Raw genomic sequence first — 18,893 nt, 5'->3', positions numbered from 1 at the left:
TCATATGTACTTTGCTTTACAGTTTTGCTTTAGAACCTAGAAACTGTTACACATAATTAAAAAGCAAACATACATTTTTTTTTAAAAGATTTTATTTATTTATTCAACAGAGATAGAGACAGCCAGTGAGAGAGGGAACACAAGCAGGGGGAGTGGGAGAGGAAGAAGCAGGCTCATAGCGGAGGAGCCTGATGTGGGGCTCGATACCATAATGCCGGGATCACGCCTTGAGCCGAAGGCAGATGCTTAACCGCTGTGCCACCCAGGCGCCCCACAAACATACATGTTTTAAAGCAATTGTTAAAAATAAAAAAATACTAGTGGCACAACTACAAAAGGAGAATTCTTTTAATTAAGTCCTTATAAAATACAGTATTTTGTTGTATATCACTAGTGGGAAATAGCCTAAAGATAAACTGAATTCACCCAAAATTTTAAACTGCCTTCTGTAGTCTTACTATCAGTAATAAAATTGATAGTAGTATTCTCAATATATTACATACAGGATAGGATAAAGCAAATAAGTAATTTACTGTCATTAGAATCTATGACCTTCAGCTTAAAAGAGATATGAAACATTAGGAATTAAATTAAAATCCTGTGATCTTTACTTTTAATCACTGTTAAGAGTATCATTATGAACTCTTATTCTTTTCCTTCAAAAAAAAATTTTTTTTCTGCCATGACCACTGAATGGTCCTAGAAGTAACTATAAGTAATTAGCCATGTACAATCTGGAAGCAGTGGGCATCCCTTGATTGTTGTAGACTCTCTATGAAAAATAACCAAGGCTTCTTAGAGAAGAGTCTGTTTCCATATCTGGGGGGAAGAAGTCTAAGAATAGCCTTGGGTATTATGTGTTACAAAAAAGAGTACTAAAAAGAGTACTAAGGTCATGTCAGAGGACAACATCCAGGAGTTTTCACAAAAAGAAATAACGATGGCAATAAATGTATGAAATATACCAATTGTATAAAAGTCCGTGATAGTACTTTTCTTCCTCAAGTCAGTACAAAGCAAACTTCATTGTTTATCTTTGAAAGTTGCTAAGACAACAACTCATTTTTTAAAAAATTAGTAAATGAGAAAGAAGCATATTTCCCCTGCCTCCTATTTGCAGATTGTATTTCAGAGTAACTTAATAGCCGATGAGTTAAGTTCTCTAGAGAAGAATGCCAACTAATAAATCTAGAAGAAATAATAAGATTAGAAAATTTCCATTTTATATTCCCTAATAGTGGATCAAGACAAAGATTGAAACATTAAGCTTAATGTGGATGGATTGGGCTGTAAAACTTGTTAACCCACTTACTTTTAACATTACCAACCAGATATATACTTTGGTGTGATGTAATAAAATAATTAGGAAAATTTAAACATGGCCTCAGTATCAGATATTAAGAAATTAAAATTATAGGGGTCAGTTCACGAAGAGGATATAACAACTCTACTTATATGTGCACCCAACATAAGAGCACCTAAATAATATTAAGCAAATATTAACAGAGCTGGAAATAGAAATAGACAGCAGTAATGGTAGGGGACTCCAGTACCCCACTTTCAACAACAGATAGGTCATCTGTATGGAAAGTCAATAAGGAAATATAGGACTTGAACTACACTTTACATCACATGGATCTAACAGATGCAGAGCACTCTATCCAACACCAGCACATACACATTCTTCTCAAGCATACAACAATATTGTGCAGGAGAGATCATGTTAGGTTATAAAACAAGACTCAACAAATTTAAGATTGAAATCATAGCAAGTATCTTTTCCAATGATAATGGTATGAATCAATAATGGAAAGCCGGAAAATTTGCAGATATGTGGAAATTTAAAAGCACACTCCTGAACAATCAGTGGGTCAAAAAATAAGTAAAATAGAAATAAATATCTTGAAACAAGTGAAAATGGAAACACAACATATCAAAACTTAAGGGATGCAGCAAAAACAGCTCTACAGGGGGTAGGTAGTGATAAACTGTATCACTGCATATCCAATAAAGTGTCTATAGCAATAAACAGCTACTTTAAGAAAAAAGAAAAAGAAAGCTCTCAAAGAGACAGCCTTTGTACTTCCAGGAACTAGGGAAAAAAGAAAACCAAACCATGCCCAGGGTTAGGAGAAGGAAGAAAATTGCAAAGGTCAGAGCAGAAATAGAAGCAAAAAATATATTAGAAAAGATCAACAAAACTAAGAACTGTTTTCCTGAAAAGATAACAAAACAAAATACACAAAAAAACCCACGACAGATCTTTAGGGAGACAAGAAAAAAGACTCAAAATCAAAAATAAGAGGGGACATTACCATTGATACTGCACAAATAAAAGGATTATAAGAAACTACTATGAACAATTATATGCTAACAAATTGGATAACATAAATGAAATCGATAAATTCCTGGAAACATCCTAACTACCAAGACTGAATCATAAAGAAATAGCCAATCTAAACAGAGCTTTAACTAGTAAGGAGATTGAATCACTAATCAAAAATCTCCCAGCAACAACAGAAAAAACCCAGGACCAGATGGCTTCACTGGTAAATTCTGCCATTTAATTAATAATGCCAGTCCATCTCAGACTCTTCAAAAAAATAGGAGGAAGCACTTTTAAATGCATTTTATGAGGCCACCATTATGCTCATACCAAAGCCACACAAAGACACTACAAAAAAATAAAATCACAGACCAATATCCCTGATGGACATATTTGCAAAACTCCTTAACAAAATACTAACAAACCAAAATTAACAGTACATTAAAATGACCACATACCATGATCAAGTGAGATTTATCACGGGGATGTAAGAATGGTTCAACATCTGCAAATCAGTCAACACCACATTAATAGAATGAAGGTTAAAAGTCATTAGTCATTCTAATAGATGCAGGAAAAGCATTTCACGAAATTCAACATCCTTTCATGATAAAAATTCTCAGTAAAGTATAGGAGGAATATGCCTCAACATTATGAAGGCTGTAAATGACAAACCCACAGCTAACATCATTCAGTGGTGAAAAGCTGAAAGTTCTTCCTGTAAGATCAAGAATAAGATGGAGATGCCCCCCCTCTTCACCTCTATTGAAGATAGTACTGAATGCCCTAGCCAGAGCGATTTTAGTAAAGAGAAAAATAAAAGACATCCAAATTATAAAGGAAAAACTAAAATTGTCTCTGTTTGCAGATGACATAATATTGTATATAGAAACCCTTAAGACTACCAAAACTCTGTTCTAATAAATGAATTCAGTAAAGTTGCAGGATACAAAGTCAACATACAAAAATCAGTTGCATCTCTATACACTAAGAACAAACTCTGAAAGAGAAATTAAGAAAGCATCCCCATGTACAATATCATCAAAAACAATAAAATACTGAGGGATAAATTTAACCAAGGAGTGAAAGACCTGTACACTGATAACTGTATAAGACATCAATGAAAGAAATTGAAGAAGACACAAATAAATGGAAAGATAGTGCATGTTCTTGGATTAGAAGAGTTAATCTTGTTAAAATGTACTACTGAAAGTGATCCACAGATTCAGTGTAACCCCTATCAAAATTCCAGTGGCATTTTTCACAGAAATAGGACAGACAATCCTGAAATTCATATGGAGCCACAAAAGACCAGGAATAGCCAAAACAATCTTGAGAAAGAACAGCAAAGCTGAGCATCAAGCTCCTGATTTCAGACTATATTACAAAGCTATAGTAATCAATACAGTGTGGTACTGGCATAAACACAAACATGTAGAGCAAGCAATAGATAGCCCAGGAATAAACCTGCATATATATAGCTAACTAATCAGTACAAGACCCCAACAACACACAGTGGGAAAGTTTGGTCTCTTCAATAAATGGTGTTGGGAAAACTGGGTATCTGTATGCAAAAGAAAGAAATTGGACCCCAAATTTTACCATTAACAAAATGTAACTCAAAATGAATTAAAGACATAAATGTTAAGACCTGAAACTAAAACCCTAGAAGAAAACGGGGTGAAAAGCCCTCTGACATTGGTCTTGGTAATCATTTTTTGGATATGACACTAAAAGCACAAGTAACAAAAGCAAAAATAAATAGGTGGAACAACAAATGAAGTTTTTGCACAGCAGAGGACACAGTAAACGAAAAGGCAGCCTATGGAATGAGAGAAAATATTAGCAGACCATTTATCTGATAAGGGGTTAATATCCAAAATATAAAAGGAACTCCGATTACTCAATGGCTAAACCAAATGATCTAGCTTAAAAATGGGCAAAGGATCTTAAATAGGTACTTTTCCAAAGAATATAACAAATGGCCAACAGGTGCATGAAAAGGTGCTTAGTGTTAACCTCACAATCATCAGGAAAATGCAAATCAAAACCACAGTGAAATAACACCTCACACCTGTTAGGATGACTATTACCATAAAAACAAAGGACAAGTATTGGTGAGGATGTGAAGAAAGGGGGAATCCTTGTTCCCACTGCTGATGGGAATGTAAACTGGTGCAAATAGAAAACAATATGGAGGTTCCTCAAAGAATCACAAACGGAACTATATGACCCAGCAAATTCCACTTCTGGGTGTATACCTGAAGGAAATAAAAACAGGTTCTTGAAGAGATAACTGCACTCCCATGCTCGTTGTAGCATTTTTCACAGTAGCCAAGAAACAACGTAAGTGTCCATTACCAGATGAATGGATAAAGAAAATGTGTGATGTATACATATATGTATATGCACACACACACAGGAATAATATTCAGCCACAAAAAAAGAGGGAAATACTTGCATTTGCAACAACATGGATGAACCTGGAGGGCATTAATCTAAGTGAAATAAGCTAGAGAAAGACAAATACTATTATCATGTCATTTATATGGGGAATCTTAAAAATAAGTCAAATTTGTAGAAATGGAGAATAGAATGTTGCTTGCCGGGGGTGGGGAAATGGGAAATTGGTCAAGGGTACAAACTTTCTGTTGTAAGAGTAAGTTCTGAAGATCTGATGTACAGCATGGTGACTAGTTAACAATACTGTACTGTGTGCCTGAAATTTGCCAGGAGAGTGGATCTGAAGCATTCTTTAAAAAAAAAAAAAAAAAAAAAAAGAATATATATATATATATATACACACACACACACACATATATATAATATGATGGATGTGTTAACTTCTTTGTGGTAGTCATTTCACAGTGTATATGTGTGTGAAATCACATTGAATGCTTCAAATATATACAGTTTTGTCAGTTCAATCATACCCTAAATAAAACTGGGAAAAAATGATACCAGTTACAAAAACCAGAAGAAATAAAAATGAACACTTTTGCCATTTCTGTCAAAAAGAAATTAATATTAATTTTGTAAATGTGTTGATAGTATTACTGTGTTATGTATTTATATATGTGAGAGGTATATGCTGTTAGAGATACGTACACATTTATAGGTGAAATGATTTGATGTCCACAATTTACTTTAAAGTACTCCAGTACTTTTTTTTGCTTTAAAGTACCCTGAAAAAGGAAAATGGGAGGGGCATTGATGAAACAAGATTATTTAACTTTTGCTGGTTGTTAAAAGCCAAGTGATGGTTATATGATGATGTGTGTATATATGTATTTGTACTTACATTTATATATACATGTCTTTACTTTTGTGTAGTTGTTTGAAATTTTCCATGATAAAAAGTTTTAAAAAGAAAAATCAATTTCCTTACATAGCTGTATATATACTTACGCTATTAAATGATGAAAGCAGAATATAAAATTGTATATACAGCTACAACTCTGAAGAAAAGCAGTTGAATTGAAAAACCAGTTGTGCTTGTGTTAAGCTGTCGTCATAAATTACTTTTTTATATACATAACCTAATCCAGTTGTATATTTTTACCATAAATTTTTTAAAGACTATATATATAGTTTACCTTTGAACAACACAGGTTTGAACTGAATGGGTCCACTTATACACAGATCTTTTTCAACAAATATATTGGTAAAGTTTTTCAAGATTTTCAGCAATTTGAAAAAACTCACAGGTAAACTGTGTAGCCTAGTAATATCAAAAAAATTAAGATTAAGTTAAGTATTGTTTATATTATCAGTAAGGCTTTCAGTCAGTAGGCTATTAGTAAAGTTTTTGGGGAAGCAAAAGTTGCTTGTGGATTTTTTACTGCCCAAGGGGTTGACACCCCTAACCCCTGCATTGTTTGAGGGTCAACTGTATATTGTAGCAATTGTGTGTTAAAAATATCTATATTTATGCACTCTGGTTTAATTACTCTCTTTCTGCAGAGCCTTTATATAAAAGCATAACTAGTTTGAAAACTGAAGGTGATACCATTTTTAGGTTATGTACTTGGGATTCAATAAGATCTTGAATATAATGATTGTGAAAGGCAATGCAAAAAATGATTAGTATCTCTTTAATGATGGCTTCAATTACATATAATGATAAGAACATAAGTACTTTTAAAAATATGTGAAAATAGTTCCTGCAATTCTCTTGTTTAAGATATTCTACCTTGAAAAGTCAGCTGTCGTCTAATTATGAAGACAATAGAAGAGAAAAATTGACTCCATATATTAAAGATGAATCTATTTTCTTGAAGATTATTTTCTTTTATTAGGCCTTCTATTGATAAAGGGTTTTGTCTTTTTTTTTTTTTTTTTTTAAAGGAAGGTGGAGTGTTTACTTTTGGAGCTGGAGGGTATGGTCAGTTGGGTCATAACTCTACCAGTCATGAAATAAACCCAAGGAAAGTTTTTGAACTTATGGGAAGCATTGTCACTCAGATTGCTTGTGGAAGGTAAGCTGTTAGATAAAAGAGTATCTTAGTTTCCGTGACACAATTATTTAGGATTTTTTTTTTTTTAACAGTCCAGAAGTCTTTTATTTTTTTACACCTACCCAGTCATGAATTTAGGAGTGGGTTCCAGCAGCTGAAGCTTCTTTCCATTGGTTCTCACAAAGTGTACTTCTCTGGGTGGAACAGGCTGGCACTTAGTTGAATTCAAGTACTTTTTTGTTTGGCTTCCTTTTTTTCTGATCATTTTCCTTTACATGTTTCAGGAAGATCTGTCTTGGCTCTCAGAGTGCTTAATGTTTTCAGCACACACAAAAATTTTCTAGACAAAAAAAATCTTGCCCTTGTTTATTTACAACAGTGCCAACACCATGCTAGGTAACATTGTAGACTTCATTTTGCCATGGTAATGTTTGTGGGGCATTCCTTTTTGAATAGTGCCCATCCCCTTGATGTCTACACTATAACCTTTGTTGTGGATTTGCATTTATGTGGCCAAAGGAATAATTCCACGTTTTCCAAAAGACCTGGAGAAAATATAGGGGTGTCTCTCCTTTTTCCTTTTGTGTTGGTCATTTTGCAGATTACTGGAAGATAGCAGTTCCTAGCTGAAAGTAGGGTTTTTTGGGGTTTTTTTAAAGGTTTTATTTATTTATTTGACACAGAAAGAGAGAGAGAGCACAAGCAGGGGGAGCAGCAGACAGAGGGAGAAGCAGGAGGCAGGCGCTTAAGTGACTGAGCCACCCAGGCGCCCTGGATTTTTTTTTTTTTTTTTTAACAAACTGTTTAGCAATTTAGGTATCTAAGATGAAAACCATTCTTCCCTAAATGCCTAATTTGCTGCTGAGCAATAATAGTAACAGGAGAAACATCTTTTCTACTGACTGTTTTACTTTTCTCTATTTGAAACAAATTTATCTGGGGCAAGATATTAATAATGAATATATATTTATTATGTATAGCATCACACTTGAAGGGAAAGTACAAATCATCTTGTTTTTCTTTGTCTTTTCCAACTTTTTTTTATTTAAAGAATGAGGAAATTGAGCGATTAATTATTTAACACATAAAATTAGTTATTGGTAAAAGTTGAATTGGAATACTGGTTCTCCCGGTTCTTGGGAGAAGCGTCACAGCTTTGAAATTGAGCTTCACCTTTGGTGGATTAAATTAAGTAGATTCCCAAAGAACAAAATGTACTTTGACTAAGTTTTGACCACTTAGCTTAATTTTTTCTACGTAGTAGTATATCCATATACAATATGGTTCAGTTTTGCCAACTGTTAACTTTAAATACTTGAAATCACACTGTAGGTAGTCTTTGGTGACTTCTTTTTAACATGTTACTTGTATGATTGGTTGTCTGTATGTGTGAAGCTGTGGTTCTCCATTATTAGATCTCATTGCTGTGCTTTATTCAGTTATATGCATATATAATTATTTACTCATTTTATTACTGATGGGTATTTGGGTACTTCTAGTTTTTGGCAATTACAGATAATGTTGCTTTGAGCATTTTTTATATGCTGTACATTAACCTTCATATTTCTAAGTATATGCCTAAAATGGGATTGCTGGGTCGTAGAGGATACTTACCTTGAATTTTGCAGGTTAATGTCACACTGTTTACCAGAATGATTATGCTAGTTTACGTTCCCATTAATATTGCATGAGAATTCCTGACATTCTGTGTCCTTGTCTCCATTTGGTATTGTCAGACTTTGAAATTTCTGCTAATCTCTTGGGTATATATAGTGTCACTTAATCATGATTTGAATTTGCATTTCCATGATTTGATACAGATTGAGTTGAATCTGTAGATCACTTTGGGAGGTATTGACATCTTAAAAATATTAAGTCTTCCAATCCATGAATAGGAGATATCTTTCCATTTATGTCTTTAACTTGTTTCAGTAATTTTTTTGTAGTTTTCATCATATGTCTTTTAAATTTCTTTTTGGATTGTTCATTATTAGTGTATAGAAATGGAAGTCATTTTTGCATGTTGATTCTGTATCCTGCTTCGGTAATTTTTTTTTTTAATTCTGATAGTTTTTGTGTGTGTGAAATCTCTGAGGTTTTCTGCATACAAGATTATATCTGTACACAGAGATAATTTTACTTCTTCCTTTTCAGTTTAGGTGCCTTTTATTTCTTTTTCTTGCTGGAACTTCCAGTACTATGTTTAGTAGAAGTATTCAAGTAGGCATCCTTGCCTCATTCCTGATCTTAGAGGAAAAGCTTTCAGTCTTTTACCATTGACGATGATGTTTGTTGTGGGTTTTTCATATATGGCTTTTATTATGTTAAGATAATTTTCTTCTATTCTTAGTTTTTGAATTTTTTTTTCTTTATCATAAAAGGGTGTTGAGGTATGTTTAGTTTTTTTCCTGCATCAATTGAGATGATGATGTGGGTTTTTTTCTTCACTGTCTTAATGTTGTAAATTACATTGATCAATTTGTGTATGCTGAACCATCCCTGCATCCCATTTGGCTATGCTATATGTTTTTTTCATTATACTACTGAATTCTGTTTGCTAATGTTCTATTGAGAATTTTTGCATCGGTACCCATAACGGATAATGGTCTGTAGTTTTCTTGTAGTGTCCTTGTCTGACTTTGGTATCAGGACAATGCTGACCTCATAGAATGAATTAGAAAGTTGCACCTCTTCAAGTTTTTTTGGAAAAGTGAATAGGATTGGTGTTAGTTCTTTAAATGTTAGGTAGAAGTCACTAATGAAGCCATTTGTTATAGGGCTTTTCTTTGTTGGGAGATTTTTGATTATTGACTCAGTTGTTTTACTATTTATGGATCTGTTGTGGTTTTCTATTTTTTCATGATTTAGTATGAGTAGGTTTTGTATTTCTAGGATTTTGTCTTTTTCTTCTAACTCATCTCATTTTTTGCAAATAACTTTTTAATACTCTCCTACGGTCCTTTTTATTTTGACAGCATTAGTGGCAATATCCCCACTTTTATTCTGATTTTAGTGATTTCTTTTCTTTTTTCTTAGTCAAGTTAGCTAAAGTTTGTAAATTTTGTTGATCTTTGTAAAACCAACTTTTAGTTCCATTGAATTTTGCTGTTTTTCTATTCTCTATTTCATTTATCTCTCTCATCTTTATTATTTCTTTTCTAATGCAAGTTTTGTGTTTAGTTTGTTCCTTTTTTTTTTTTTTTTTAAGGTCCTTAGGTTGTCAGGCTGGGTTGTTCATATGAGATCTTGTGTTTTTTGTTTTGGTTTGGTTTTTTGTTTTTGTTTTTTAGGTAGGCTCCATGGCCAGCATGGAGCCCAAAGCAGGGCTTGAACTCATGATCCTGAGATCAAGACGCTAAGCTGAGATCAAGAGTCAGATGCTTAGGGGCGCCTGGGTGGCGCAGCGGTTAAGCGTCTGCCTTTGGCTCAGGGCGTGATCCCGGCGTTATGGGATCGAGCCCCACATCAGGCTCTTCTGCTGTGAGCCTGCTTCTTCCTCTCCCACTCTCCCTGCTTGTGTTCCCTCTCTCGCTGGCCGTCTCTGTCAACTAAATAAGTAAAATCTTAAAAAAAAAAAAAAAAAAGAGTCAGATGCTTAATTGACTTAGCCGCCAGGCACCCCAAGATCTTTCTTTTTTTTTAATTTAAATTCCCCCCTTAACACTGCTTTCCTGGCATCTCTTGTTTTGATATGTTGTGTTTTCATTTTCATTTATCTCTTAAGTCTTCCTAATTTCTCTTGTGATTTCTTTGATTCATGTTGTTGAATTTCCACAGATTAGTGAATTTTCTGATTTCCTTATGTTACTGATTTCTAAGATCATCCTGTTGTTGGAGAAGATACTTTGTATGGTGTCTATCTTTTAAAATCTACTGAGACTTACTTTCTGGCCTAACATAGGGTCTAACGTGGACAATGTTCCATGTGCATTTGAGAAGAATGTGTATGTTGTTGTTGTTGGGTAGTGTGTGTCCTGTTAGATATAGTTGGCTTAATTGTGATTCAGGTCCTCTGTTTCCTTACTTCTGTGTGGTTTTCTGTTTATTATTGAGAGCAGGGTTATTAAAGTCACCAGCCATTTATTGTAGAATAATCTTCCTTCAGTTCTTTCAATTTTTGCTTCATATATTTTGATGGTCTTTCATTAGATGTGTAAATGTTTTTAATTGTTCTCTTTTTGCTGTACTGAAGCTTTTGTTAAAATATAATGTCCTTTGTCTCCTGTAACCTTTTTTGATTTAAAATCTATTTTGTCTGATAGTAGTATGGCCACCCTGCCCTCCTTTTGTTGTTGGCATGGAATATCTTTTTCCATCTTTTCACTTTCAGCCTATTTGTATCTCTTGTAAATAGCATATAGTTGGATCATGTTTTTTAATCCATTCTGCCAGTGTCTGTCTTTTGAATGGACAGCTTAATCCATTTATACTTAAAGGTAACTACTCAGATGTAGGGACTTTTATCATTTTGCTATTTGCTTTTTGTCCCTCATTTCCTGGATTTACTGTCTCCTTTTGTGTTTAGTTTGTTGTTTTTTTTTTTCAGTGAAATGTTTTAATTTCCTTCTCACTTCCTTTTCTGTATATTCTATAGCTACTTTCTTTGTGGTTACCATGGTGATTATGTTTAATATCCTGAAGTTCTATCACTAATTCAGATTGATACCAGTTTAAATTCAGTAACATACAAAAACTCTGCCCCTATATAACTCTGTCCCCACCCCCTTTTAGTTATCGATTTCACAAGATAACTTATTTATACATTGTGTATTCAAAAACATTGTTTATGCATTAGTCTCTTAAGTTATATAGAAAACAAAATGTGAAGTTAGAAACAGAAGTTACCATACTAGCCTTTATAAACATCCATGTATTTACTTTTACTGGGATCCTTATTTTATCATACAGCTTTGAGTTATTGTCTAATATTCTTTCATTTCAGCCTGTAGGATTCCTTTTAGCATTTCTGACAGGGTAAGTCTAGTGATAACAAACTCCCTCAGCTTTTGTTTATATATAAATGTCTTAATTCCTCTCTCACTTTGAAAGGACAGTTTGCCAGACATTAGATTCTTGGTTGACAGTTTATTTCTTTTTCTTTTTTTTTTAAGATTTTATTTATTTATTTGACAGAGGTAGAGACAGCCAGCCATAGAGGGAACACAAGCAGGGGGAGTGGGAGAGGAAGAAGCAGGCTCATAGCGGAGGAGCCTGATGTGGGGCTCGATCCCGTAACGCCGGGATCACGCCCTGAGCCGAAGGCAGACGCTTAACCGCTGTGCCACCCAGGCACCCTGACAGTTTATTTCTTTAAGCACTTTGACTATGTTAGCCCAGTCCGTTCTAACTTCCAGAGTTCCGTGAGAAATCTCCTTATAATCTTATTAAGGATCCCTTATATGTGACAAGTTATTTCTCTCTTGATGCTATCAGATTTCTTTCTTTATCTTGGGACAGATTGATTGTAATGTTTCTTAGTGTGGGTCTCTTTTAGTTCATCCTGTTGGAGTTCATTGAGTTTCTTGGATGCTTATGTCTTTCATCAAATTTGGGAAGTTTTTGGCCAATATTTCTTTGAATGCACTCTCTTTATCTCTCTTTACATTTTAGAATTCCCATGGTACCTATGTTGGTCTACTTGATATCCCATAGGTCCCCTAGGTTCTCTTCAACTTTTCTTCAGTCTTTTTTCTTTCTGTTCCTGAGACTTATTTCCAATTCTCTCATTGATTTTTCTGCCTGCTCTAATCTGCTTTTGAATCCCTCTAGTGAGTTTTTCCTTTTAGTTAGTTAGTTGTACGTTTCATCTCCCAAATTTCTTTTTGGTTTGTTTTTAGGCTTTCTGTTCCTTTTTATTGATATTTCCACTTTGTTCACATATTGTTTTCTTGACTTTCTTCTTCCTTTAGTTATTTGAACACCTTTAAGATAATTGTTCTAGTTTTTATCTGTTGAAATTTTCCATCTGGTCTTTCTTGGGGACAGTTTCTGTTGGTTTTTTGGTTTTGCTTTTTTAATGATTTTATTTATTTGAGAGAGACAGAGAGTGGGAGCAGGGGCAGAGGGAGAGAGAAAATCTCAAGCAGACTCCTCACTGAGCACAGAGCCCAATGTGGGCCTTGATCTCATTACCCTGAGATTGTGACCTGAGCTGAAACCAAGAGTCGGATGCAACTGACTGAGCCACCCACGTGCCCCAGTTGTTGGTTTTTTTTTAGACTTTATTTTTTATGGAAGTTTTAGGTTCACAACAGAATTAAGTGGAAGGTACAGAGATTTTCATTGTACTTGTACCTACACATGCATAGGCTCTTCCATTACCAACATTCTCCATCAAAGTGCTATATTTTTTCCTATTAATGAATATGCATTGCCAAATCATTATCAGATAAACGTGGTGTACGTTAGGGTTCAATACCATCATAGTATTACATAGAGTAATTTCACTGCCATAAAATTCCTCTGTGATCTGATTGTTTGTCCCTTCCACCTCCCTAACCCGTGGCAGTCACTGATCCTTTTACTCTTAGTTTTGCCTTTTCCAGAATACTGTATAGTTGGAATCATATAGTTTGTAGCCTTCTCAGATTGGCTTCTCAGATTGGCTTCTTTCACTTAGTAATACGCATTTATGTATGGTTTCTCCATTTTTGATGGCTTGATCACTGATGTCTTTTTAGCACTAAATAGTATTTTATTGTCTGAAACAAACTGATACAACATGAAAAACATGTTGTTTGTTTCCGAGGTTTGGCAGTTATGAATAAAGCAGCTAAAAATCTATGTGTAGGTTTTTGTATGGATGCAACTTTTTAACAATTTTGGATAAATAATGCGGAGCATGATTTGCAGATCTTATTGTATACATATTGTAATAGTATGTTTAGTTTTGTAAGAAACCACCAAACTGCATTCTGAAGTGGCTGTATCATTTTGCTTACCCGTGTTGGTTAATTTTGTTTTCCTTTAAATAGGCCCCACATCCCAATTTCTTTGTAAGCCCTATGATTTTTTTTTTAAACTGGACATTTGAGCCTAATAATGTGTAGCTGTGGACATCAGATTCTCTCCCTTTTCTAGCGTTGCTGATTTTGTTTTCTGATTGTCATATGTGCTCTGTGCACACAAGCCTTGAGGTGTAAATGTAAGGTCTTCTCAGGTTCATTTGTTCTTTCTTTCTTTCTCTCTTTCATTCTTTTTTTAAAGGTTTTTTGATTTATTTACTTGACAGAGGGGGGGGGCACAAGCAGGGGGAGTAGGAGAGGGAGAAGCAGGCTGCCCGCTGAGCAGGGAGTCCGACGCGGGGGTCCATCCCAGGACCCCGGATCATGACCTGAGCTGAAGGCAGACCCTTAACCAGCTCAGCCACCCAGGGGCCCCTCACGTCTTTTCTGAGCCTGCATCTCTTCCTGGGCGTTCACAGTGACTTCTGAATTCTCGTGTATACAGGGTTACTTTTGAATGTCCTGGATCTTAAATGTCTGACTCTCAGAAGAGGTAATAGAAATGAAGGAGGAAAAAGAAGAAATTAAAAGGGGAAAAAGGCATCAGCCCTTTAACCTCTGAAAGCCTCTTTAGCTGGAGGGGATGGACTTGGAACAGTGGTGCAACAATGGCTTACCCACCTTTGTGTCTGCACCTCTTGATCAGAAGCAGCAATCAGAGTACCAATCTCAAAAATAAGGACAGGGTCTTTGTTGCCAACTCTGACTCCGTAAGCGATGTACAAGCTACTCCTAGAGTAAAGATGGCTCCCTGTTAACAGGGCTTTGCTGAGAGTTGAAATTGACCAAAATTAATTGCAATTTACAACCTAAGCCTTCCCCTGGATATTTAATAGACACCAGAGTTCCAAAATAGTTACATCAGACAGATTATGCCAGTGCAACTGTTGTCTAGATGGGGAGACAGATTCCTGGTGCTTCCTACTCTGCCATCTTCTTAGAATCATCCTCTCTCTCATTGCTGTCTTTGAAAATTCCTTCACCCTCCTACTCTTTAGTGCCACTGTTGCTGTAAGTTAAGTTTCATATGCACACGCATCTGTTTCTGTGATCTCCATCTTATTCCTTCAACTCCTGTATCCCCGTGCCACTTTCACACTATATAAACTTTCTGACACTGTCATTCTGCTGTTTTGAATAAAACAGGTCCTTTTTGTTCATTGTATCCATCAAGAATGCTTGGGCTGAGAGCAGCTGGGTGGCTCGGTCAGTTAAGCATCTGTCTTCAGCTCAGGTCATGATCTCAGGATCCTGGGATCCAGCCCCACGGTGGGCTCCCTGCTCAGTGGGGAGTCTGCTTCTCCCTCTCCCTTTGCCCACCCCCAGCTCATGTGCACGTGTATGCTCACTCCCTCTCAAATAAATAAAATCTTAAAAAAAAAAAAAAAAAAAAGAATGCTTGGCTGTTTCTGGCCTTTTACTTTCATAGAAATTTTAGTATCAGCCTGTCAGTGTTCTCCAAAAAATTTTTGGGGGATTTTGATTAGTAATGTTTTGAATCTCTAGACTAATTTGTAGAAAAGTTGTCTTTATAATTTTGGCTTTTCTAATCAACTTCCAAACTTCTTTAATGTCTTCTAATTAAATGTTTAAGATTTTTCATCATAAAGGTCTTATACATCTTTTGGTAATTTTATTGCTAGATGCTTCATTTTAATGCTATTATTTTATAAGTTCTACTTTCAAAGGTATCTTTGGCATGTAGAAATAGTTGACATTTATATATTAATTTTAAATCCATCCACTTTGGTAAACTCTTATTAATAACTTATGTACACAGTCATATCATCTGTGAATCAATTTAGTTTTGTTTCTTCATTTCTAATACTTATGCTTAACATATTTCTTGCTAATGTCCTGGCTGGGACGCTAGGATAATGTTCACTAGAAGTGCTGAAGATTGGAGTGCCTGGGAGGCTCCGTTGTTAGGCATCTGATTTTTTATTTCAGCTCAGGTCATGATCTCAGCGTTGGTCTAGCCCTGCATCGGGCTCTGTGCTTAGGACCCTTCCCCCAACCACGTGCTCTCTTGCTCTCAAAAAAAAAAAAAAAAAAATTACTGAAGATCAAGATCCTTGTCCTGTGTTCTCTTTGTGGGAAAACTTTCAATATTTCACAATTAAATACCATGTTTGCCATATATTTTTTGTAGATACCTATATCAGATTAAGAAATTTCTCTTTTTTTTTCCTGTTTAGAGGGATTTTTTTTTAAAAGATTTTATTTATTTATTTGACAGAGATAGAGACAGCCAGCGAGAGAGGGAACACAAGCAGGAGGAGTGGGAGAGGGAAAGAAGCAGGCTCATAGCGGAGGAGCCTGATGTGGGGCTCGATCCCATAATGCCGGGATCACGCCCTGAGCCGAAGGCAGACGCTTAACGACTGCGCCACCCAGGCGCCCCTAGAGTGATTTTTTTTTTTTTTAATGAATGGATGTTAAGATTTTTAAAGTTGGGGGGCGCCTGGGTGGCACAGCGGTTAAGCGTCTGCCTTCGGCTCAGGGCGTGATCCCGGCGTTATGGGATCGAGCCCCATGTCAGGCTCCTCTGCTATGAGCCTGCTTCTTCCTCTCCCACTCCCCCTGCTTGTGTTCCCTCTCTCGCTGGCTGTCTCTGTCTCTGTCAAATAAATAAATAAAATCTTTAAAAAAAAAAAAAGATTTTTAATGTTGGGGCGCCTAGGTGGCACAGCGGTTAAGCGTCTGCCTTCGGCTCAGGGCGTGATCCCAGCGTTGTGGGATCGAGCCCCACATCAGGCTCCTCCGCTATGCCTGCTTCTTCCTCTCCCACTCCCCCGCTTGTGTTCCCTCTCTCGCTGGCTGTCTCTATCTCTGTTGAATAAATAAATAAAATCTTTTAAAAAAAAGATTTTTAATGTTGGTCTTTCTGGATATATTGAGATAATTTATGAATTTCCTCCTTTAATCTGTTAATGTGAATTTTACAAATGGATTTTACTAACTAAAAACAGCCTTATTTTTCTGTAGTAACTCCAATTTAGTCATCATATGTTATCGTTTTATATAGTGCTGCATTTGGTTTGCCAGTATTTTTAAAATATTATTTGTATTTATGTTTATTGCTGAACTTGGTTTATAATTTTCTGTTGTTATTCTGTAGCCAGATTTTGTTAAGGTTATGCTAGTCTAATAATATATATTGGGGATTGTCCCCTTGTTTTCTGTTTATTTGAAATAGAACCACTTTGGAAGTTAGCAGACCTTGTCATTTAAAGCCATCTGGGCCTGGTATTTTCTTTTTTGGAATTTTAAAAAACATTCTTCAATTTCTTTATAAGGGAGCTTTTAAATTTTTTCTTCAGTCAGTTATTTGTAAGTTAAATTTTTCCATTTTTGCCTAAATTTTAAACATATTAATGTAAAGTTTCCAGTGTCTGTATTGGCCTATTGCTGTGTGCAAACAGCTGTGCCAGTGACCTGTAATAATAAATGTTTGTTTCTTACTCTGTGGATCATCTGAGATGGTTCTTCCTTGGTCCATGGGTCAGCCGGAGTGGCTCTTATTTTTGCTGCAAGTTGGGGCAGCTGTTTCAAGATGCATGCCCTTTAGGGAGACTTTGCTCAGTTTGTGGCTAAACAGGGGTGGCTTTGTTATTTGTCTCATTTCAGGCCAGAGGGACAGTGGCTACCTTTGGGTATTTTATTGTCTTGGGAGTAACACCTGTACACATACATCTCAAGCTTCTGCTTATATCACATTTACTAAAATCCTGTTGACCCAAAAGCAAATTATAGTTACATGACCAAACCTAAGGTTAACGTAGGGGGAATACGTGGTGCTTATCTCCCATCATGCTGTAACAAGACTGTGTATATTTAATACTACAGTATAGTAAAGCAGTGGGATTACTGTTTCAGTATACCACAGTATTGTATTAAGGTGTTTTTTTATGTTTGTAGGTTTTGTAGTGATTCTTTTTTTTTTTTTTCTGTTTTGAAGTTAATAAATCACCCTTTCTTTTCTGATCTCTTTTTAAAACCTGTGTTTTCCAGAGAAATCTCTGGAAAATTTATCAGTTTATTAATCTTTTCAAAGTAGCCGCCTTTGTTCTTTATGATCCATATTTTGTGTACATTTTTCATTTCATACCTTTTAGTCTTCATTCAGTGGTGGGATGAAGCTGTATATGCTCATTATGTAAACTTTCTCTAACAATGTTCAGATCTTCTATGTGGCTTTTGTTGTTGTTTGTTTTGCTTGATCATTTTTAATAAGTTAACAAGAAATATTACACTGTCTTGCACTGTTTGACTGTTTTCAGTTACTTTTTGTGAGGTCTGACAATTTTTTATTTTGAGGCTATATTAATTCTTAAGTGCAAAAAATTCCAGTTTTATCTCTCCTTGGTGAATTGAACTTTTCATCACTGTAATCCTAGACCTCTAAATCTCTAGTAATACTTTTGTGGGTTTTTTTTTTTTTTTTAAGTTGGTTGCGTGCCCAACGTGGAGCCCAGTGCAGGGCTTGAACTCATGACCCTGAGATCAAGACCTGAGCTGAGATCAAGAGTCGGATGCTTAACCAACTAAGCCACCCAGGCACCCCAGTACTTTTGTTTTTTTAAAGTCTGTGTGATGTTCATAGAGATATATGTGCTTATATTTTTTTTTCCTATTTTTTCTGTTATATTCATTCTTTACATATTTGTTTGTACATATTCTTTTACTTTGTCTTTCTGCATATTATAGATGAATATCATGTAAACAGTATTAAGTTGGATCTTTAGAAATTTAGTCTGGCAGATTTGCCATTTGCAACATGGATGGATCTAGAGGGTATAATGCTAAGTGAAATAGAGAAAGACAAACACTGTATGATTTCACTCATATGTTGAGAAACAAAACAAATGAACAAAGGAAAAAAGAGACAACAAAAAAGCAGACTCAAACATAGAGAACAAACTGGTGATTGCCAGAGAGGAGGTGGGAGGGGGAATGGTGAAATAAGTGAAGAGGATCTAGAGTACATTTATCATGATAAGCAATGAGTAATGTGTATAATTGGTGAATCACTATATTGTACACCTGAAACTAATATAACACTGTATGTTAACTATACAGGAATTATATAATTTATTTTAGAAA

General features: G+C 35.3%; 1 protein-coding gene across 7 annotated transcripts in view; it reads left to right on the top strand.

The window, feature by feature from the left end:
- Nucleotides 1-18,893, top strand: part of HERC4 (HECT and RLD domain containing E3 ubiquitin protein ligase 4) — a 134,543-nt gene that overhangs the window by 39,952 nt on the left and 75,698 nt on the right. For all 7 annotated transcript variants that reach the window (XM_034662596.1, XM_034662597.1, XM_034662595.1 and 4 more), the window contains one exon: nucleotides 6,674-6,804. In XM_034662596.1, coding sequence (XP_034518487.1) covers nucleotides 6,674-6,804 — 131 coding nt within the window. The remainder of the gene's footprint in view (nucleotides 1-6,673; nucleotides 6,805-18,893) is intronic.

This window comes from Ailuropoda melanoleuca, chromosome 6 (genome assembly GCF_002007445.2).
Source record: "Ailuropoda melanoleuca isolate Jingjing chromosome 6, ASM200744v2, whole genome shotgun sequence".
NCBI lineage: Eukaryota > Metazoa > Chordata > Mammalia > Carnivora > Ursidae > Ailuropoda > Ailuropoda melanoleuca.
The sequence above is the reverse complement of the archived record's forward strand: the minus strand, read 5'-3'. Positions and strand labels throughout refer to the sequence as shown.